We start from the raw sequence: 24,351 nt of genomic DNA, 5'->3' as shown, positions 1-24,351 counted from the left end.
TAAGTGCGCGAGTCTTAGTTTATTTTTTAATTGGCTTCTTCGTCAGATGGAAAAGAGTTAAGATTTCATCAAGGAAAAATATATTCTCAAAGTCACTAAACCGGGAGATAGAAAATAAGGTAGGTACTTAATTTTAAATAAAAGTTAAAATAGACTTACGCTAAACCAATTAAAAATAAGTCGTAAAAATATTTTTATTTATTAAATATGTTCTATACTTGACAGTTCTTTGTGTATAATTCTTCAAAAATATTTGAAATTTAATACATATTTTCTTAAAATGGTAGAATATCAGCAATACCCGGAAATTACGTGAGCAAAGCCACGGGTTATTAGATACACTTTTATTATAAAATAAAAACAATTATGCATTTGTAGTTCACGAATGTGATATTTTGTTTATTGCTTCACAACATTCATTTGCCAGTCTCAAATTTCATTGTACCACTTGTCAGAAATGTCACCAAAAATGAGAGATAGTTTTTTTTGACGAATTTCAATTACGAGGAAACCTTTCGCAAGACTTTTTTCTTCGCAGTAGTCACTGGGACACCATTAATTTAAATCCACTAAGATAATAAAATTGTATGTATAATGATTTGTTTTTGTATATTTATATAACTTTCCAACCAATTTTTAATGATTTTCATGTGAATAAAAACTTGTAAAGCAATTTAATTAACTGTGTCATAATACTTCTGATTAGATGGAAATACAAACTTTTCATCAGTAATATACGATGATAAAAATATTTATTATTGTAAAATAATATTCACTGTTCAAATGCAAATTTAAATATATTATTCATACATGTTTCCTGCTAATTAATGGTTTAAAATAATAATTTTTTAATATAAAATCATTTTTCTCTTGTGTTAAAATGGGTTGCTAAAATGAGGAATTATAAATATGTCACTTACTAAGTCCGTGCACAGATTTACACAAAACAGCAATGTAAATAATCTTTTTTGGTAGTTTCTAATTTTGTGCCCTGGATAACATGAATTTGGTTTAATTCATACCAAAGTGAATTTTTTGAACAACTTAAATTGATGTCATAAACAAATATTTATTTTATATTAAAAATCCACAAACAGTTTTTAAAATATAATATTTATCACGCCAGATGGAATAATAAACAAAAAATAGCTCTTATATGTTGTCTGTGTTTAAAGAATTGTATTATATTTCATGGAAATAATATTTACCTTTCGGTTATTAAAAGAAAATATATTTGTATTCAAAATACTTGCGCATCGTTTTTACGAGCATAAAGGCCGGGATACATTCGCAATAGCACGCAAACAGCACACAGATAGCACACACGCACAGAGATAGCACAGAGCTTGATGCTACATTCACGCACAACACAACACAAAATAATACCGGAAGCATTCAAAAAAGTTTTTTAAATGTAAAACTCCCGTTCACAATTTTGGTCACTGAAGTTGGCATACGTGACGTTTGTTTAGATTCGTGTGTTGTTATTGTGGTACGGTTTTCGTTAAACCCAGAAATATTTTAAATATTTCAAATTTTACGTACAAAACACAATGAGCATTCAAAAATATATATCACTGTTTATTTCAAATCCGGCTTCTTTAACACATTCAGACACAGACTTCCAAGCATTTAATTTAGCTTCTTCATTTTTGTATCCTGCGGATCCCCTGTCATACAAAATATTTTTACTTCCTATTACAGCTATCAAAAAGCTATCAAATGTGCCTTCCATTTTTATGTTATCGCGTGTTTGAAAACAATAACAAACTACTCAAGTCAAGAGCACCAATACTTTCGTGACAATTGTTCTTTTATAAGCCCACTCGAGTAGTACTTAAACTGTTTGCTGATTGGCTACCATCATGGTCGCGCACAGAAAATAACCTAAAAGTTAAAAGTTAATGAACTTTCTGTGCGCCGATCCTGTGCTATTTTTCTGTGCGCGTGCTATTTGCCAATGTGGCAGCTCATATCTAATAGTGTATGTTGAACTTCTGTGCGTCTGTGCTGTTTGCTTGCTATTGCGAATGTAGCCCGGGCTTAACTTGTGTATCTAACCTCAAAGCAAGGAATATAAAGAGTGGGAACTCAATGCTATAACAAACACTCTTATTTTCTTTGGAGATCCGGGAAATGTGCTTTATTTATAAGCAACTTAACATAGTAAATCGTTAACTTTTCAGATCTATGTTGGCAAAATTGATTTTTTTTGTGGTCATTCGCTACTGGGAATATTCACCATATAACGTTTAAGATTATTTATTTTGAATAACGAAACAACCAAAACATTATGTAAAAATGCTTCATCTTATGTTAAAAAAATTATAAACTGCATAGCCACAAAGTATGACATCATACCATTAGTTTCTGTTACTAATAACAACACGTGCACGCGTTTGAACAGTCATCGCAGCCATAGTTGTTTCATAGCTACCAAAATCATTCAACGTTGTCAAGAATTATTCCAAATTATGTTTTGCCATTTTACTCAATGCGCCACTCCGTTAACACAACATTTTATAAATTCTGAACCACGAATGTCAGTGGGAATGTACACTATACTGTACATTCCAATCTGATACGCTTTAAGAAATTTCTGTAGTTTTCTTATTATTAAAACTTAATTTTTGATGTTGGCATCTTTTAACCGCACTTTTTTTTTTTTTTTTTTCGGTGGCCGTACTCCTCCAATTCAGTTGCGCCCGCCGATATCTAAGCGCTCGGATTTCAACAAAAGGCACCGCCTCTCGATAGAGTGAAACAGAGAATTACGCGCACGACCTTGAAAAAAGCGACGCTACAGCGCTCTGGCGTGGAAGCTGGTAACTACGAGTACCCTCTTGTGGAAAGAAGAGCTGTCTAGCGGCGGAGCTAACAACTACCTCAGTTTTGGATCCGAAAATTGGAATAATAAATCCTATCCCCTCGCGACTTCTATAAGTTATATATATTCAATGCCTTTACCGACCTAAATGGCAACATTTTTTTTTCGGATTTTTTTTACTTTGAACTATTGACTAAACTAATTGACACTTTAAAAAAAAAAATACATATTAGGCTTAACATTTATGCCTAAAAACTATCAATGACCACCAAAATTTAAAAGGACATGTTATCCTAATGCAGAGCTGCCTACCTCAAATCACACCCATCAGTAATTACAATTATATGAAAAAAGTACGCGTAAATCATGCACGATAAATTTTTCCTGAGGCATTATGACACACTCACAAGATAAAACAAGGACATTAATAAAAAAAAGAAAAATATAGGCCTATGTATATGAATATAATGCAAATTAATGAATCTAAAAAAAAAACCTTTTTGAACAATACAAACTGAATATGTAAGAAATGTCAATTTTACTGGAAATTTTGAATCTTCAATTAAAAGTATTCAAAGTTAAACTTTAGAAAAACTGTCTTTTATTTGCTTCTTTTATCCTAATTGGATAATAACTGTCATGTAAACAAACAGCAAAAGACAAACACAAGGACTTGTAAAAAATAACCCTGCGTTCGTTACTTTCGTTTCTTCAGATGTAGCGAAAAAAGGACGATATAGATTTATTGCTCATCATGGCTATAAAATGATCCGCATGTTTCTTTGATTCAATATGCGGTCTACAGTCATCCCTTCCACCATGTGCAATTGAAAAGTCACACGTGCATACATTACAAAACGCATGGCGTTCCAAACATTTGAAGACAACAAGCATGGCCATTCTTTTGAATATTTAAGTCGAAAGTTCTGAAGAATTGCGTGTTTTTTCCCCCCAGATACACATTGTTATGTCACGCGAACACTATCGAAAAACATAAAAAATGTTCACGTCTGTATACACGACAAAAACACTATGATGAAAAAAATGGCTTTCAAGCAATAAATTAAAACAACACAGGTTAGCCAAAGTACCGTAAAAAAATTATCGTGATGTAAGTAGCCTTCAAACGAAAAGTTTTAGAATATGTACTAGTTGTATCGTACAACGGACGTAATACCATCCCATTATTATTTCAAAACACGAGAATTAATCCACTTATTTTGACAGTACATGCGCACACTTACTAGTTCCGATATTTGAGCAACCAAGCGATGTATTCAAACTGCGTTCACGAAACACGCACAGCAGAAACGGAATTTTCTCCGTTACCATGCAGCACAAAGTCTCGTTTCCGTAATAAAACAGCGATGTTCCGTAATTCCGTAATTCGGTGTTAAATCCGTAATAGTTGGCAGCTCTGCTAATGAGAGATTGTGTATTTACTATACTTATATGGACGCGATGGCGGAAAGCATCGTTATCGTAACAAGTTGTACATACTAGTATACTGTAACATCTATGGTTTGAAAACCTCTGAATCCTCGTACAAATACGAGACTTTTCATACGTCAGGCAATGCTAGACTCGTACTAGTACGGCCTGTGTCCTAAAAAACGAAACATTAAAACGAACATAGAACGACAATCAGCTTGACATAGCATTGAATTTCACCAGTGCATTTCATGGTATCTTATTTCAGCACTTTGTTCTTCTATAGCAGGCCAAACATACTAAAGAAAGAAAAATATGGCTGTGCCAATTACACAGTCACTTAGTGTCCAATAAATACACGTGAAAATACGTCAATAGAAAATTTTTTCGTGAGCTTGTATTGAATTCCGTGACTTTATAGTGACTTCGTGACCTCGCATCAAAATTCGTTATTTTTTCGTTACTTTCGGGACTTTCGTGATTTGTAGACACCCTGTTTATGTTCTTAATTTATTAAAATATTATCAGCCAAAATTTTACACCAATTTTGAATATTTCAATATTTTGTAAAAATTATGGACATGTATAAAAATTCTAGATCAAGTATGTTTTATTAATTTTTTAATCCAAATAAAAACTGAAAATTTTAGTAGCATAGCAAACTAAAACATAATTTTTTTAACATTTGTGAATTTTAACAAAGCAGCTTCTGTTATAAAAATGTTAATTGGGTGCGGAAAATAAATTTCAACATTATTAATTAACACAAATTTATGCTTTAGAATATATAATGCTAACCAGTTAAAACATAATAATAATTCTATATTATATTGATTGAAATTTTTTCATCCGGACAATGTTACCAAAATAATGCCTATATTGGTTTAGTAATGTACAGACAACCTTTTTTGGACCAAATATCTCTTTTTTCTAGTGACCAAATTGAAGTATCTCAAGAATAGTTATAAGAGCACTGCTAAAAGTTGCAGCTACCAGCATAAGCGTAAAAAGGATGTACTTCCAGTATCGGCCCATATAATGATATTGTAACAAGGCTTCAAACTAAATGTGCCGAAGCTTCAAATTAAAACAGTTAGGGTTTTTTTAGAATCAAACAATCAAACCACAACCTAGTACACAAGAGCAGATGGTACTTTCTTTGGGGGGGGGGGGGGGGGGGGGGAAATGACCGTAAATGACATAAACAAAAATAATTAAAACATTATTAAAGTAGAGCTGCGAGAGGATTTACGACATTAAGACTGAAGTGTGAGATCTATTTCCCTCCACTACAGGAGGTTCCAGGGTATGAATAAATACTATTTGCAAAGGTTTAAATAAAATAATTAATTTAAATAACTTAAAACTTATTTATATAAAAATATACATTTTTTATAACAGAGATAATGCTTTATAAAACATAACAGTCTTAGACATTTCAGTTTCAGAAATAATTACTTCAGGTGTTTGTCGGGAGCTTCTTGCGGCCATGACAACTTGACCATGCACCGCAGGTAGGAGGTTCATCGCACCCAAGGTCTTCAACATTCTTTCACTGATTTGCTTTCATCCGCTGGTTAACTTAATCTTTTTAAACTTTTTTCTCGTGATTTGAGGCCTACTTCGGGCAGTAGACTACTTTTTTGTAATTATTTAATCCTCCATCCGTTTACGGATTTTTGCTAACTTAACGACGAGTGCTGAACTTAGTCTAGGCCCTGAGGTGACCTGGACACCAAAGTACATCAATTCTGTGGTGCCATGAGCCTTTAAATGTTTACAGTTATTAATAACGTAACAAACCAATGTGCACCAATGCTACATTAAGCAGAGAAATCTTTCCACCAACATTGTGGATTTTCCCGAGCGACCACTTCAATGCAGTCGAGACTAAGGTGCGTGGTATGCACGACGACCATTCACGGTAAGTAGCTTGCCTGACGCCTAGAGCGGGCCAGGTCCTGAGCTTGGAGTCTTGCACCCTGCGGGTCTCGTCACGGCCATGTGGTGGAGCCCAAGGTAACCGACCGACAACACACGTGACAGTACTTGGATGTCGTCACTACGACACCAGCGGAGGTCCCGACCGCCAGTGACGCCCGTGGTTACCGGCGGTGGTGTTGCGCGTGCGCAGGAAGGCCACGGCAACGTGACGGCCGGGTGCCCCCCGTGCTCCTGCGACCCCGCCGGCTCCACCGCCGCGACGTGCGACCCCGTGACGGGCCAGTGCCCGTGTCTGCCCGGCGTCGGGGGAGCGCGCTGCGACGCGTGCCAGGAGAGACACTATGGCTTCTCACCCTCGGGCTGCAGTGGTGAGTGATGCATGCCCACTTTTTGTTCTGTTCTGTTTGAGTTGCTGCCCGGCTGAACTGCCAGATGTGTTGACATTTAAATACCCTTAAAGATTTTTAAAGGTGTTCCGATTACGAACAATACCACTGGAGGGCCACTGCACGTTCCTATGGTATTTTTATTTCATTGTTTGGTTTTTAACATGTATTATTTAAACAGAGAAGAAGCTTGTAATCGACATTTCCATGGCCTATTTTGGGTATAAAAATCCATACACCGTATTGTAAATAGGATGGGTATATGCAGAGTCCTTTATTTTTAGTATTTCAAGATCAAATTTTAGGGTCCCAACGAGGCGCTCCAATACAAACAATTCACACTAGTTTTGTGCTTTGCACTTAAAGGTGAAGAGGTATATGATGCCCTTTTAAATGTGACCCTTAGCGCTCTAAAGCTTTTAAGAGTTTGTGTGTCTAACCATGTGGCACCCAAGTTGTTTAAAGTTTAGTTCACTGAAGAATTTTGCTCATATACAGTAGTTAGTCAAGATACCTGGCTTCTCTCAGACTGTTGCCATCTGTATGCAGTGTCCAGAACACCGCACTGATGACAGCTGAATGCATGGATATATCACCCCTCCCCACTATAACAACATAAATTGACCATGCTGGTGACCCAAAACTTTCCACTGGAACCGATGAAGCACGCCCACATCTGGTAACTGTATATCCCGTAGACTGCATGGACTGTGGTTGGTGGGGGAATTGCTCAGGGAAACAGCTTCTCCGGAGAGGTAAGGTTCCTGAGCACGACTTTTCCCGAAAGCCCACAAATGGAGACTCTGTTGCTGAGCAGGCCATGCGGATAGCAGCAGCATGGGGGGGAGGGGAATATTCTGGTGATGAGCTAGCCGCACTTGCAGAGGCAGGCCGGTCACTTTCGCGGATTGATGTTTCAAGCGACAGTGTCAAATACGTAGCACCTATTTCTTCCTGTGTAGCAGGTTATGGCACCTGATGCTTGTTATGACACAACAAACAGCTCCCAGCACAGCTGAGCTATGACCATGGCCTGATGATGTCCATCATAACTTCTCTGGGGTGACTAAAAAAGCTGAAGGTGCGCCTGTATCTGCCATTATCATTGAAGGATCATTAATGTCGTCTGTAGGTTCTTTGAAAATAGACTATGTTCATCGTCGGGGGAAACATTTTTAACCAGCAACCCAGGGTCCACCTGCATGTCATAGGCTCTAGCCCCTGAAGACCACGTATCACACCTGGTACCCAAACACATTTGTTTGAACTATGCTTCAACATCAATACTAGTTCCCCGACTTGTAGGGTGAGTAAGGTCACCGGTGGTAATGAGTCATACTCGGATGCATGGTGTGGTTGAGTAAGGTGTGTTCTAAACGCTCTACCCATTGCTTCTGTGGGGGTTCTGCCCTTGGACTGTAGCATAGCCCAGTAGGTGCGAGAAAATTGTGCGTGGATATCTTCATCCTCAAACTTCAGCAGTAACTTATTAACTGTGTTTACAGTGTGTTCTGCTAGTCTATTTGAAGAAGGATTCCATGGTGATGTACACAAGTGGCGTATGCCATTTCTGCGAAGGAATTCAATGAAGACATGAGAAAACTCGTGTGTTATCATGTTGCAAATACACTTGTAGTACGAAACTAGGACACAAAATTTAACGTAGAATTCTTAAAAATTTTGCAGAGCATGATAAATATCCGCAATTTGTGTTTTCAACCAAATTTGTGGACGCGAATCACACGTAGTTTCCGCATCCCGCGCTAGAATTCGCTGCTGGAGCAGCTACTTCGACTATCGAATCGTTCCATTTACAGACCCAAATTTCAAACTGTATCATGAAATGGTTCTAATAAAAGCAAAAAAAAAAAAAAAAAACTTGTAAAATTACTTAACCCCGGCTTTGGATCTGATTTTCGCCAAGGAATTTTACTAAACACTGCCCATTTTGTTAAAATTCATTATACAGTAAACAGATATCAGTACCGTGGATGTTAACACATTTCGGTTCATTGACTTCCATTGCATTCACGAAATTAATCCTTCCAAATACCGAGAGATAAAATGTTACACAAGGAATTCAGATAAAACTTAGTTAATTATAAGTTAACAGAAAAAAAAATTAAACTCAATGAGGTTTACATTAAATTTATATCTATTATTTTTAATATAATTAACTGATACATATTTATTCTTCTACTTTTTTGTTTAGTTCGTAATGTTAACATTGTCACTAGTTAAGCTTGTCCGTAGTGTGGCTTTTCATTACTCTCAGCTCCTATTGCTGTACGGAACGACATGGAAAAAGAAGAGTTCCTAATCGAAGAAGGAGGTGGGTCGGGTGACCCTGGCGACGCCTCGCCTCGCCGCTACGACCTGGCGGGTGCCTGTCGTCGGTATTGGCGAGGGCAGGCGCAATAAACCACTTCCTGTGCACGTGCGGCCGTCGCGTCTGCAGCCCACAGTTAGCCGTCTAGGAATCCCGCGTCGCTACAGTCCGTGTCCTGTGAAGTTGGAGTCGCATTGGCGCGACGGACACGACACGACGAAACCGACTGTACGTCGTACATCGTTCCAGCACGACAGAGTTATTTAGCGTCGGGTCAAGGAGTTCAGAAGTTAACAGTTTTCTGTGAAATCGGTTACTAACGATTTCCGACACTACCAACCACACAGCATAAAACCAAAGAAATTTAATTTTGTCCCGAATGACATCATGATCTAAATATAATTTCAGAATTGCTCGGGTTCAAGATCTAGATTCAAGCAATAACTTTATACGTTTTAATAAATATAATTTATAATAAAATATCGTATAGTTTGTATTTCCGTGTCTTGATATTCATGAAAACAAATTAGGAAATTTCATTAGGTTTTACTAGAGAGTTAAGGTTGTGTTCTTTGATGTTCTTAAGTTGTATCACATTTCATAACCATTCCTCGCTCCTAAAATCACTTTTTTAATTTACATAAATGCCCATCTAATGCAATGACACTAATTGGCTTTGTTTACAGTGGTAGCTGCAAATACCGCAAATAAATATGCAAATAGGAATATACAATCAGTGCCTTCAACGAATCATCTATTACAATCAAAGACAAATGAGGGCACAAAAAATAACACAACTGTTAATATTTAAATACAAACGATTACCGAGATCTACCGATTCATCTTTGTTTATTTGCACCTTTATTTAAAAACATTTGTAAAATGGTTTCTTCAACACTCACATGTTACACTAGTCAAAATAAGCACATTAGGAAGCTAAAATTACAGTTTGTTCGCAAATCATATTATTAAATATATTTATAATAATTTAGCTCTGAATATGAATGGCATTCTGATGTTGGTACAGACGAATCGTTAGAGTACAATAGTGCACAGTAGGCACTATCTAGTGTCAGCCCCCTGCGTAGGGTCACAATACCACAACAACGTAGCACGACGAAATCTAATATGGTTGACAGAAAATCTCCCCATGCCTAATACGTCAATAAAATTAAGTACTAGGTATGGAATGCGCAAAAGACAGTGTAGGCTCTATAGTATATCTTTTATTTCTTGTTGATAGCTTAAGTGTATGAGATAATAACATTTAATCGTTTCTTGAAAAAAAGTGAGATTAAGTGTATTTGAAATACAAGGAAGCAAGGGGGAAGATCCCGGCTGTTGGCTACGCAAAAAAATTGAAATAAAACGTAATAAACAGTTGAAAACACATTAAAATTGTAAAAGTGTACAGAAACGTAAAAATAAAATATTTATTTTTAGCATAAAGCTTTACCAAGTAGGTAATAATTTTTGAAGTTTGGCTTTGTTAAGTTTTCCGTTTTGCTTTCCGTCGAGCGGCACGACACGACGAGATTAGAAATAGAATCTACTTCTTTATGGCCGTCGGGGCGCTCATTTCATCGTGTTGAAGTCACGGTGACCTTGCATTTCGTTGTCCACTGAGCGTGTCGGGCCTGGCGTGTCGTGTCCGTCGTGGCTGGAGTCACATTCACGACAGCAATCTACCGCATTTACGTGTGGTTCCTACCCTATCGAAGGACAAATACTGACGATAAATATAAAAATGTTTATTGCTGTTTCATGCGCACAAACATGCGACAGTCATCAAAGTCAAGTTTATTCTTTTAATCAACATGTTTGAGAGATAAATGTTTTACTAAAATCAAACTTTCAATTTTTAAAGTCCCCGTGCGTGTATACATTTTAGAGATTCCCCAAATTAATTTAGTGAACAAAGCCTTAAAAATACGAAAATAGTAAAAGTATTACCAATGCACCAGTTTAACCATTAACCATGTTTACGTGACATTCATTTGAAATTCGTCGCCCCCGCGACTCGATGGAAATAAAAGAAAAAAATTATAATCAGGAACTGTGTTGCATTCGCCATTTATTCCGCGCTGACGTCACGAATGTGTGGATGGTGATTGGTTACAAAAATATTCAGGTCCGTTTCTTCGTGCAGTTGAGATTCCAGCATTAACTTGTCTACGATTGGGCAGTTCTCAAAAATAACACCAACGCTCTACATATCCTCCTGGCTTTGCTGTTCCGTCAACAGTGCTCGTGAAGAGGGCTTCGTGTGGTCGTAGTGTTCTCAAACGTAATACCTACGTTCTACGTATCCGCCTGGCACTGCTGTTCCGTCGACAATGCTCGTGAATGGTTTGTGTGGTCGTAGTGTTCTCAAACGTGATGCCAACGCTCTACGTATCCTCCTGGCACTGCTGTTCCGTCAACAATGCTCGTGAATGGCTGGTGTGGTCGTAGTGTTCTCAAACGTAATACCAACGCTCTACGTATCCTCCTGGCTTTGCTGTTCCGTCAACAGTGCTCGTCAACAGGGCTTCGTGTGGTCGTAGTGTTCTCAAACGTAATACCAACGCTATACGTATCCTCCTGGCACTGCTGTTCCGTCAACAATGCTTGTGAACGGCTTCGTGTAGTCGTGCTGTTCGAAAACAGACTTCATGTAATGCTTTGCCAGTTTTAGCTGGGAAATGGGTACCTACCGGTGGGACTGCTTTTGAGTACTGTCAGATTTGAGCTGACTGTACTTGAATCAGATACACGATCGTTCCGCTCCCTTTCTCTTTGTCCGCCTTTGTTGAGCGATGTGCCTTCCAGTATATTTGTTATAGTTTTCCACCTTTAATTTAAGAGGGGCCCAGGTTACAAATGGGATGTTTTGGTGTGTTTTCTATTGATACCCAATATCTAAACATATTCCTAATGAAATTAGGAAACATGTTTTTGTTTTTTATCTTATGGGTTGGATTTTCGTAATGATTAGCATAGTTTTTAAGTTAACATAAGACCTTAGTAACAAAATAAAATTAAGCGAAATCCTATCAGTATTTTTGAGTGATGCCGGTACAAACATATATTTACGTTCCATGCAACATACAATTTTTTTTACGCTGAAATTTTTTTTTATTAGAATAGATGAGGATATCAGATATTCTCAGATATGATATGGCCATTATGAAAGACAATTCAAACTGTAAATTCAAGTTCAGTTGTTTCCCAACTCGTAGTATGCATTTAAAAAGAGTAAATTGAAAGTAGTGACCGTGCTTTGAAAAATTAAGCTCGACTACACTGGTCACGTGTGAAATGCAACGTTAAAAATTTCAACAGCAGCTACGTTTCAGTTGTGTAAAATTTCGAAGATTGAAGTTTTTAAAAACTAATTTTATTTACGACTGATGGTAAATAGCAAGAAGACTTCTAAAAGAGTAAGATATAGTGTGCACGTCTGTCTCTCTTGTTGCGCAGTTAGGTGGTTTTAATGCAGCAATTTATGTGACATTTAATTTTATCAGCTAATAGGGTCAAAAATAATGTGAATGGCTGTCACAACGGTGAGATCGTATTCAGTACAAACGAGAACCCCCACCCTTACATCTTATTCTCATTTGAACTTCTACACCCTGGACCATAATCGGGTCACTTTTTCAAACTTTTGTCTTACTGCTGTTTGTGTGTGTGTATCTCTCTCCATCTCGCCCTCTCTCTCTCTCTCTCTCTCTCTCTCTCTCTCTCTCTCTCTCTATCTCTATATATATATATATATATATATATATATATATATATATATATATATATATATACCTATGCGTGTGTGTGTGTGTGTGTGTGTCTGTTTTGCTATATTATTATAAGAAGTAAATTTAAGGCTACTTAGACCAACATTTCATAACAATTTACATTTTGTTTTATTAAATTTCACAAGAAATTTGTCTAAAGCCTTCGGGTTGTCCACAAATAGCAGCTAGACACTTTGTAGAAGTTGCGTAAAACGTTTTCCAATATGTATGCACAAAATTAATGCGCACGAAATTAGGAATGTAACAATGTATTAGGCCCCACCATCTTAGTTTTTATAATATTGAGCCCCAACTTGCAATAAAATTGCTTTTTTTTTGTTCGGAAGGTCTTAGTGAGGAACTAGTTTTGGGGTACTTGTTTATGCTGAAATTCACAGACTATGGTGTAATCATTATGACACATAGTCTCACGCGTGAAATAATACGTTATTTCCATCTGTCTGTTACAGAATGCGAGTTTGTTGGTAAATACTAGATTATAAAAAAATAAAAAACAACATAAAAAAGCTTGGAACGAAATGATTTATGCCAACAATTTTGATAAATATCTTAATATGAAACGTAATGTAAAAATGTAAAAATCCAATATAGCAGAGACTGATTACACTTTAGTTGTTTAAATGGTTTTGTCAGTCTAGTTAGATCATTTCATACGTGTGGCCAATCAAGTTGTAGAGTGTGCTGTTTTACTTGCGCCTTTTGTAATGGGTTTCAATTCTAGTCAGGTATCATGACGTCACTTATGTGACGCAACCTCTGCCATACGTAGAAGCGTAGAACCGTTGTGGAATCCTTCACGAAGCTCGTAGATATTTAATGGTCAGGCACATCTGGTCAATGTTACACACCACAGAAATGAAGGCACTGATATAAAATAACTAAAATAGTAAAGTTATTATCAAATATAGATTCAGGATGTTTGAAGTGAAATTTCTTAAGTTGTGGTCGTGAAGATTTTGTTTCTTTATTTAATTTTCGCGGGTGAGATAAAAAAAAACTAACTATTTTACAAGCAAGAAGCCGAGAGTGGTTGGACAGGGAACCAAACGTTTATTCGCATGCTAATTAATGATACGTGTATTTAAACGTATAATGATGCACTGGCCTACTTATGTACGTGTACGCACACGGATGGCATCTGTGCTTGTCCATAATGATGCGTTAAATTTTGACACAACTTTATACCATAAGAATATAAACTTAAAACAACCCATAGTTTTTTTTTACGTTTAAGCCCACATACGTTTTCAATTTTTCACATTAAAACAATAAATGTATTTACGTTCAAAGAATTTATGTTGATTTCTACGCATTTCCTTTATAATTCTGTTATGTCCGTAAAATCTTATAAAAAATATTCTGTAATTTAAATTAACGAGATGAGAACGAGTTAATGGATAGCTTTCGCATGAGGCTAAAAGAGAGACTGGTAGTTGTAATGCTTGGGCCGCAGTTTCTAAAACTGAAATTTCTGCTTGAAACATGAACAACTGCTCGAGTCCTTTAATTATCTTCCGGTGCTGCACGCGTACCACCATCTCGGTCTGTTCATCCCACAAAAAATATGCAAATAAAACAGGAGGTTAATTCACACAACCGATAGCACGAAACCCCTGACGGCGCCTCTTTCTTAAAAGACACGCTTCGCCTTCGAGGATTAGAGGCCAGGCTGCAAACGCAAGCCGGATAATCCCAGGTCCTTTTATTTTCATCGCTTATTCGTTACAGTAGGTTCCGCGCACCCACACGTTTGGAAAGCGCCGCGATCGCTTGCGTGGCCTCGTAAATGCCAGCTCCGTGCTCGAGTTAGCATGTGAAAGTGCCGGTTCCGCCTGGACGGGCCGAAAAACACGGCCATTTTGAAAATTCAGCAAAGGGGTCGTCCATTAATCACGTGATGTTTTTTTAGCAAATTTTTAACCCCCCCTCCCCCCTAGTGATTTGTGGTGAGGTTTCAGACTAACCCCCCCCCCCCCCCCCCAATAAATAACGTGTATTTTTTTGGTACAAAATATTTTTTAAAAATTTCAGAATATTATCTTTAAATATAGGTATAATCTAATTTAATTCTGGAAAATTAAGCACAGTGATAAAAATGTCCAGACACACATTAAGGTTGCAGGTTTATTCTCACTGGCATAAAAATAATAAAGGAAAGGCTTATATGTGATTTACGCATGTATTCGGCGCCAAAATCACAGTCTTACTGGCGACTGGCAAGCCGAGCCGGGTGGTCCATGTTGCGGCGGGCGGGGATATTGTTGCCTGGCTACGGCGAGTCAAGGTCACGCATTGATTTTCGGTTTAGTAGAAATCGCGCGAAAAAAATAAACACACGTGATATCTCTCTACACCCCCCCTCCCCCCTTGTGATATTTCGTGATTTTTCCCAACACCCCCCCCCCCCTTTAGAGCCTCACGTGATTAATGGACGATCCCAAACGGGGAACTACACTGAAGATCTTTTTAGTAGGTATATCACGTGGCAAAACCCTTCCAAGTGAAACTTCTTTACAACCGGTAGTGTGAGTCGAGGCGATGAAACGGTGAAAGCGTAACGGAAAACCAAAAGTGCATCGCCGAGGAGTGGGGTATTGGATGAAGAAGTGATGAAGGGAGGGGGAGATGTTTACGAATAAAGCGGAGAGACAACTGTACGACCATTTGCAAGATTTTTCGTCCCCGCGTTTTGTTTTAACTGTGAACCTCCGTCGTGTGCTTGATTATGCTGTTTTATCGTTTAAGTGAATTATTGAATGTTCGGTATTACATTTCGAATGGATTATTCAAGTGTGAAGTTTCACGTCAGACGCGCGTGGTGTTGACATATCTATTATTTAAATTGTGTCTTGTTTACCATTTTGAAATTTATGATGAATTGGACCCTTGATAGATGGCCTTATATATGTTTATTACTTTATTTATTTATTCGTCCGGTTTTTTACATCCCCCCAAATGTGGCCCGTATCTCGACTCCACACGCGGAGCACAGCAGCGCTTGGGTAACAGGCAACTTCTAGATCACGTCAGTGTAGGTGATTGACGAACCTCCTGGCTGAGTGTTCTGCAATAGTGCACTACTTACTACTATAAAAAAAAGTGCGGGCGGTTAGGTCCCGCCATCTTGGATTTTTTTTCATCTTTTTGCTATAATTCTAATTTCAGATTATTCGTCCCGATTTTTGGCATGTCAGGGCAGACCTTCTATACTGTGTCGCGACCATATGTATACTAACAGGCTCTATTCTGTAAGCGCTGCGAGGAAATAACTTATTGTTTCACGCGGACGACTACAACTATCGTGATGGTCACACCAGTTCACAAGTGTTGACTTCAACAAGTGGCCATAGCTAAGTCCTATGCCATGCCAAACAAAAAAAAATTCAGCGTGGAAGCTTTATTGCAAGCGGTATCAACATATTTGAAATTGCAACAGGGAGTGGCATAATCCCCCTTAACCTCACGTATCTTGGGCACACGAGCCCAGCGTTTTCCACACACGATTCCTCTTCCTCCCACCGCTCCCCCTGCAAGATATACACATCTTAAGAGAAAGAAAGAGAGGGTTGTTTAGAGAGAGAGGTACGAGACAGAAGACCAATCTGTCTCATTTGTATTCACGTCCCTCTCGTAACAGTCAGCCCACGCGTCCTTGCTACTACAAGCTTGTACACTTAGTCTCTCGTTTATACACGATTTGTGTGTGACGGGTTGCTTCTCCCCCCCCCCCTCCACAATTTCTTCCCCCTCGGTTTTCTCAATAGCCCCCCCCCCCCCCCCCTTTTTTTTTTCTCCTTTTTTCCTTCTCTACCGGCACTCTGCTTAACCAGCTCTCGTTCGCCGTTAGTATCCCCGAAGTGCGCCTTAAAAGCTCGAGAACTCGTCATTGTTACCATGCTGACTACTCTTCCCCCTTTCCCCCACCGTTTCCCTTCGTCAAGAGCTTACTCCTTCGTTCTCATTACACCACATATATCCTCTCTTATTTATGTACCTACCAAAGTAGGGGGACGATCCCACGTGTTTTTATAGCCCCTTTCAAAAAAAAAACGTGGCTTCGCTGTAAACACCTAATATATTTAAGTCTCACTGGCGCTGAAGGTCTTTATTTTATTACTTGGCAAAATAAAATAAAAAATAAAACACACTCCAAGCGGCCGGTATGATAATTACTCTTTTTTTAAATGGATTCCTCTAGCAATCGTCTTCAACGTTTTAGGGCGAAAACAATTTATGACTCAATATCAGCCGGTTACAAGGCACTAAACGTTGGCACAGTGCGCGCCAGAATGTATGGGTTTAGAGCCAGTAAACGGGTTATCAGGTAACGTATCCACTCTTTCGCGCGCGGACGTGGTTTAGCCACTCGTTGCCCAACATGTTTCTGTTTTTATTTGAGCTTAAGGGTGGATGCCCCCCGTTCAAGGTCGTATTTGCATTCCACTTGTTATCAAATATATATATCGCATACTTTTTGCATAATTAGCGGACGAAGTTGCCTTTCTAACGTTTTTGTGCAGCATGGATAAGGAGGTATGAATCGTAATATAAAACTGGAATCTTTCAGGTTTAAAGTCAGTTTTATTGGCTGCTATTTGGTATGGTCTGGTTTCTTTCAGAAAAATTTATTTCATTATACTTGGCCTTTTAAAATAATCGGAATTTTTATGATTTTAAAAGGCTAACTAAAAATAAATTTTTCTGAAGGAATTTTAAAAACACAATTTTGCTAAATGTATGCTCTATATATAATTTTGTTGTTTGTTGAAGTTCTGCCACTTAAAAAGTTTAAAAATTAAACTGTGTTAAAAATAAATAATAAAATAAATACCTGGAACAGGACGTACACCGTTAACGTCTCGTCGAAGCGAGGTCATTATAGACGATGATACAGAATAGAGAAGCAAGGACACGAATACATGTTCACCTGGAATGATTTCGGAAAGCCGTGGGAAACATGAATGAGTATGGCGGGGATTCGAACCCGTGTCCGTGTCCTGTTGGAATGTTGGGTCCAGTTCCATTGCCGCTGTGTTACGGATATGCGCGGACCACAATGCGTGTAAATATTTACAACTTATCTCCGTAATGCACCTGCATTCGGTTTCAGACAAAACCCCCCTTGCACGATGATTGTTTGTTTTTGTGTTCGTCATACGGGCCAGAAAAGAAAAAGAAAACAGGGCGTTCACTCGCAATTGCGTTGCACACATCTCGGTGCCGCGGAGCGCTGTTGTGACATCCCAGCTTCAGCCCCGGAGCTGGGACGAGCTATTTCCGGCGCCACCCTGGAGCCGACGGAGCGCGCGTAAATGGGGAGGGGTAGGAGAGGGGAGGGGGGTTAAAAAGTCGGAGTGGAGTCCGTGTCGGTGTTGTGTCTACACCACCGAGGCGCTTAGGGCCCTCTTCGGAGGGGCCGTGGGAAAAGACGCGTGACGGCGTGACTCTTGGCGAGTGAAGGGGTTAGACTTCTTTCGGCGATAAACCCCACACACCGTCTCTTTTTTCTGTTAACTAGCATCTACCTCTTTCTATTTCTCTCTGTACATACCTCTGTATCTCTTTCCTCTATATCTCTTTATATGTCACTCTAAAACAATGATAATATTGACGTGACAACGTCTAATAAATCGATGAACGCCGGCTGCACGCACGAAAAAAGTGTCCCGTTACGCACATTGTTCCGTTACGCTGTGTCCCGTTACGCTAATTGTGCGCTTGCGCCGCATCTATCTCTCTTCCACTCGATTGGCCTATGCGTCCGAGGAGAAGAAAGACAGCGGCAGCACACAACTTTACATCTACACGTGAATTGTTTCGTCGACTGGTTATAAAGTGAAGTGAAAAGTTAATGTGGTTTTCATCGCTTATTACAACAACAATTTCGGCAATAAAGGTTAATTATTCTTGCATTTAAAAAATCTGATTACTAGTATAATTTCAAGTATTTATTCTTTTATTAATAAAATAAAAATAGTTCAATTTTATTTATGAAAGTATGCAATCATTTCATCAATGTTTTGTTATGACGTCACTTTAAACTATCGTCCGTAAACCGAATTTACAGACAACCAATTAAAAATAAATCAATGTTTTTACCTATATACATTATTATCTTTTTTTTACCTGTCACAGGCGTGACATAGTTACATTAAAAAAACACGCGCGCATTCGAGTGCGAAGTTGTGTCAAAACTTCAAAGCAGAAGAAGGTGAAAAGAACTTTCCGAGATTTGAAGATTTTGAACGAACGAACATTTACATTTTTATTGACATAGATTAAACAGAAATATTCATGTAAAATTACAGATGTTTGTAAATTTGTAAATTTACATGAAAATGTACAACTGTATCACCACAAAATAGTGTTCGCAGTAATACTGGGTTCGGTTTCTAAACTCTGGAATTTATGTTTTGGGTTATCTCAGTAACTCCAATAGTTAAAGTTATTCGTAAACCGTTGCCTGAATAGCTTTCCAACATGAACTGCACACATTAATAGGCATAACAGAACAAAATAAAGTAAAAATAAATATTCGATTAACTTTTCCATTGTTTAAAAGTAATTATTATTGAATGAAACTTTACTTAAAATATCAAATTATGTGCCAATTTTCGTAATAAATTCTCAGAATTTACTCAAAAATCGTATTTCATATATAGAAACATTACTATGGCCATGTTTTGTACCAAGTGTCAATATGTATTTAATAGTATTACAAATTATTTCTTGGCAACTGGTTTCCAAAAGAATCTTTTATAACAGTAAAGAATTTTTTTCTGTGTAGCATGTTAGCTCTGGAAAATTCTGCTTGAATACGAATGTCACTTGACACCCTTTTGTTTTTGAAACCAAAAAGATTATATCTTATGCATGTATTTCTTTTTTTTTCTCGTCATAAAAATGTGGTATTTTCAAATGAATTAAATTTTTTTCGTACAAAAACTAAGATGAGAAACGATAGTCTACCAAGTCTTCACGGGAGATATGTTTACTGTTCGCATGTTCCCATTACTTCCATGCGTTAGCAGGGAGAATACGTACAATTTTATTCGGTGCAACGAAACTTGACAAAATTTTGAGGTTAATGAACCTCATATAATGGCCAAAGTTAATTCAAATTTAAAAATGGTAATGTGCATGCGTTTTGACGTACATTTTGTAAGACTAATAAAAAAAAAGGTTTTTCAGTCGCAAACACTTGCAATACATGGTTAATATAGTCTTAGTTATTGTTTCATTGATAACGATAGTAATAAATACTAATCTTATATATATTAATGTTTGTGTGTTCGTCTTCTATACGTCACGCATCGTTCATCCGATTGTGTTGAAACTTTGCATACTTGACCTTCGAAACAAGGGTAAGGTCATTGTCTGAGCGAGATTTCGATAAAACAAAAGCTTAAAGGATAATTTAATTCTTGGTAAAATCTCGTCATTCCATCGTCGAAGTACAGACTAACCACGAAAGAATGCGGGCTATTAAATGTAGTTCACTCGGCAAGAGACAGAAAGTGCGCGGTGCATGTAATCGGCGAGCTATCGATATCGATATCGATATTGGACTATGCGAGCGCACTCTATACAGTTATCAATTTAACCAAATATGAATGCGCTGCAGAATAAGACTATAACATTGAAAACGTCTTTGAAAGAAACTTTACACATCACCAACTTCGTATTTCTGTTAATTAAATAAGTAATCACTAATATACTAAGAAATAATGGTTCTTAACTTTGAAATACTTCGTTATATACGGGAAAATAAGATTCTGGGCAACATCTTAAAAAATAATAAAAATAAATAAAAATAAAATATGTCTTATTATTGGCGGGAACGAAACATTTTACCGTATTGGACAGGAAATCGTTGTAATGGTAATTACAGTAGTGCCTAGGTGAGATTCTAATAACACCAACCCTTAAAGAAAAAATTAAGGTGGCGTGCGAGTAGTACCAGTAAGTACTTTCTGTCAGTTCCTCTTTTCTATGGTCCGAATAATAATGGTGGCTTGCGAGTCGATATATATATATATATATATATATATATATATATATAAAGAGAGGGATAAAGATAGGTGCTTTTTTGTGTGTACAAACGTAAAAAAAATTACAAAAAATCACCTATAGGAATTGCAACGCATGCCGGCATTAGCTAGTTTTTAATGTAATTATTAAGGCAATTTGGAGGTATTTTAATGAAATTAAGTTACATTAATTGTTTATACTTTTTCAGGTTAAAATAATCATTAATTGCCGCATCAGAGTACTTTCTCAAAACGGCAATGAGTGCAAAATGAAATTGAATTATAACATAGGAGGTTACAAATTTCGAAACGACCAACTGTATGGTGGTCTTAAAAACTTACTTACTGTATGAGTTTTAATAATTTAAGGGTACATAAACCAACCATTGAAAAATAAAAATTCCTGCTTGTAATTTTATATCATTTTACTTAAAACATTTATAGTAAAAATAGAACACGTAAATTATTTAATTCATACTACTGTTTTTAAATTAAAGGTTGCTGTAATAGGTTTTATTTTGTTAATGTCTTAAAGAGTTGTGGAGTTAGAATATATATATATATATATATATATATATATATATATATATATATATATATATATATATATATATGGAAAGTGTTATTGTGGAATTTAGCACTTTATGGAAGTGAAATATGGTGGTAAATTTTGGGGTCATGATGAATAGTATAGCAAACCAATTGTAAAAGAAGAGAAAAGGTTTGAGGCCATCTTTAGAAAAAAAACTGGTGGGACAATGTTGAAGAACTATAGTGCTGGTTGAGTAGATATAAAATATACTGTATAACTAGACAAGCTTAAAACAATGATGTTTACCAGGTGTTTAAAGCTTAAAAATTATTCTGAAAACACGCGTTTTAGTTTTCACTCTCCAAAAAAATACTGCTTGAAAACGAAACGGAAACATAACTACCCATCCACACTCAACATATTCTTAAATGCTTTTCGTTAACAGACCTCACTCGGATATGTTGTGCAGTTTTAAAACCACTTTGGTTTCTGTGTGCAGAGCTTCGGGAAAAACCACGCGATGTCAAACTACTCATGATATCTGGGTAAGGTCTGTTTACGAAAAGCATTTAAGAATACGCTGAGGGCCGAAAAGTGGTTTTGTTTCCGGATTTAGTTTTTAATCTGTGTTCGTAGAAGATTGAAAATAGTTCAAACGCGTGTTTTCAGAGTTATTTTATAGGCATGAAACAACCAGTACAGATTCTTAGGAGTAGGTACTTAAGGGACTTGCATTGCACCGTTATCTTCATTTATTCTGTTACGATCACCGATGCAAATTTCATACTTGTGCTATGCACGACGGGAAGACTGCGCGCCAGTTCAGAGTCTTGCGCTTAGAGGCGATACCGCGCTAGAAGCACCAGCGAGCGTCGCACCTAAAACCCCGTCTCACTAACACAGATACACCCCTGGATCGGCGGGCCCCTTAAAGCCCTCCTTGCAGATGATGGGCATGGACCGAACATGGCTCGCTGATGCCCGGAAATAGACCCTCCTGGCAAGCCTGCCCCCTCCCACTTCAGGGGTCGAAAGCCTCGGCGATTGACACATCACCGGTTCTTCTATTGCCGGGCGTGGCAAATTTGCATGAATTTTTTTTCCCCTCCTCCGGCAATTTGATTGCTCGTATAACGACCAGCGCGCCTCGGTTCGCGAGCAGCGTGCAAAAGCGACTCACGTCGAAGTCGTTATGTTTTGGGCTCGTCTCGGATCGACTGTGGACGAGGACTGGAACATTCCTCGGGGTCAGTGACCTCTATAGGCGAGACTCCACAGTCTTTCGTCCATTAACTATTAACATTGAGCTGTCTGGGAGAGGGGGAAGGATATATATTTAAGCTCAGTACAAGTCAAGATTGTTTGAAAATATTTAAAGTCATATTACTTAAAAACTTATATGTTATACATATGAATATGTTACGAGAAAGCGTTATTTTTTTCATTTCAGGCTATCATGTAAGTTATTTTTAAGAAGTTAGACCGTATTCATGCATTTAGTTTGACTAATTTGTTCGTGGTTACTCACTAGAAATTCATTTTATACGTTTCCACGACTGGGGAAATGTATAAAACATTAACCTCTTAAGTAAACTGTTTTGAAATATTGCTATATTACGATTAAGATTTATTTAAAAAAAATACAAAATGGTGGTGAGGCCAAGCAGGTGATACTTAACGTATCGCTGATATGCGAGTATGTTTGAGGAACCCACATATATGGATGTACTTTGCTGGTTTAAGTGTCATGAACACTTGAGTGATACACAGGCTTTAAAAAAATGTTATCGATGATTGTAAACTAGAACGCTGTCAGTATAAGTATTTTCTTACTTCCATATTAGCTAAATAAACCGCCTAATTGACATTTCAGTAAATTTAAATGAGGGTAAAAAATGCATTGCTATTTTTATTTTAAAACAAAATATAGAAATATTTATTTACTGTTAAGCAAGGGTAATCAACTACACTTCTCCTATTACCCCAGCATGGAGCATACCTCATTTAGTAAGTCTACTTTGTGTATTTAAGCGGTTCCATTTTTGTGCGATGGTGCTGTTATATTTATACTATTTTCCGTAAATTTTTTTTTATCGGTGGATGCGAAACGTCCGCTAGGATACGTTAGAAACAAAACGAAAATTTCGTTAAAAAAAAAAAAGGTTAGGCGGTACGGTTTGCTAAGCGACGAATGTATTTTTGAGGTAGGCCGGCTTTGAATGCAATAACTTTAGCACCTACCACAGGAGGCAGGATTTGGATGACATTAAAGGTCTTATGGGGCTTAGGTGTGACCACGGGGTGGTCCGTGTGTGCAACAAGACCATCCTTCATGTCCGACATATGACACTATCTCCTCTCCTGCGGCTCAGACCGCGGAGTGAGTGTGGAAGTAGGGCGGGGCAAGGTATGCGCAGTAGACAGAATTACCGAGGCCATCATGTACCGTGTCGTTCAAACAATCTAGCTGGACGACAGTAGTTTACATATTCCTAGCAATGAGTGATTATTTAATGTAAAAAAAAAAACACCTCTAAACATCCGATTACAATAATTGTCTATGTCCAACATTCCAAAATGAGGATTTATTAGGATTAAAAGTTAAGAAATGGTTTAAGTGCAATCGGAATAATAGGTCAGTCATATTTTCACGACACTTTCAACAACACCTATTTGTGGCAGTACTTAATTAAGTGGAAATCTTTAGTTATGTATCTTACTTCTAAGGGTGAGAACTATATATTTTTTAAATTAATATAAATCTGTCAGTCAAACAATATGAATGAAAATACATGAAAAATACATGTTTTTCTTCTTTGTTTTACAACTTTCACTCCTTGTAAATAACATTTACACACATGTATCCAGGCTAAATCTTTTATGCAGCATAACTGCACCATTTATAATTGTAATGATGTGTAGCCTATTTTAGCCAGCACACTCGAGTAAAAACTTGTTTTTATAGATCTTCACTCTATTCCAACAATTGGTTTTTTTTTTTTTTTTTTTTTTTTTTAAGAATTGCTCAAACACGGAAAAGATGAAAGAAACGTTCGAGTTCGAGTTTCTTTCACTAAA

At 37.4% G+C, this 24,351-nt stretch overlaps 1 protein-coding gene across 1 annotated transcript in view; it reads left to right on the top strand.

Moving 5' to 3' along the window:
* LOC134527624 (laminin subunit alpha-1) overlaps positions 1–24,351 on the top strand; it is a 597,962-nt gene that overhangs the window by 245,223 nt on the left and 328,388 nt on the right. Inside the window, exon 14 of the mRNA XM_063360509.1 lies at positions 6,393–6,570. Within this exon, the coding sequence (XP_063216579.1) occupies positions 6,393–6,570 (178 nt within the window). The remainder of the gene's footprint in view (positions 1–6,392; positions 6,571–24,351) is intronic.

The sequence above is a fragment of the Bacillus rossius genome, chromosome 1 (genome assembly GCF_032445375.1).
Source record: "Bacillus rossius redtenbacheri isolate Brsri chromosome 1, Brsri_v3, whole genome shotgun sequence".
NCBI classification, from domain to species: domain Eukaryota; kingdom Metazoa; phylum Arthropoda; class Insecta; order Phasmatodea; family Bacillidae; genus Bacillus; species Bacillus rossius.
Note: the sequence above shows the minus strand (reverse complement) of the source record. Positions and strands in the feature narration are given on the sequence as shown.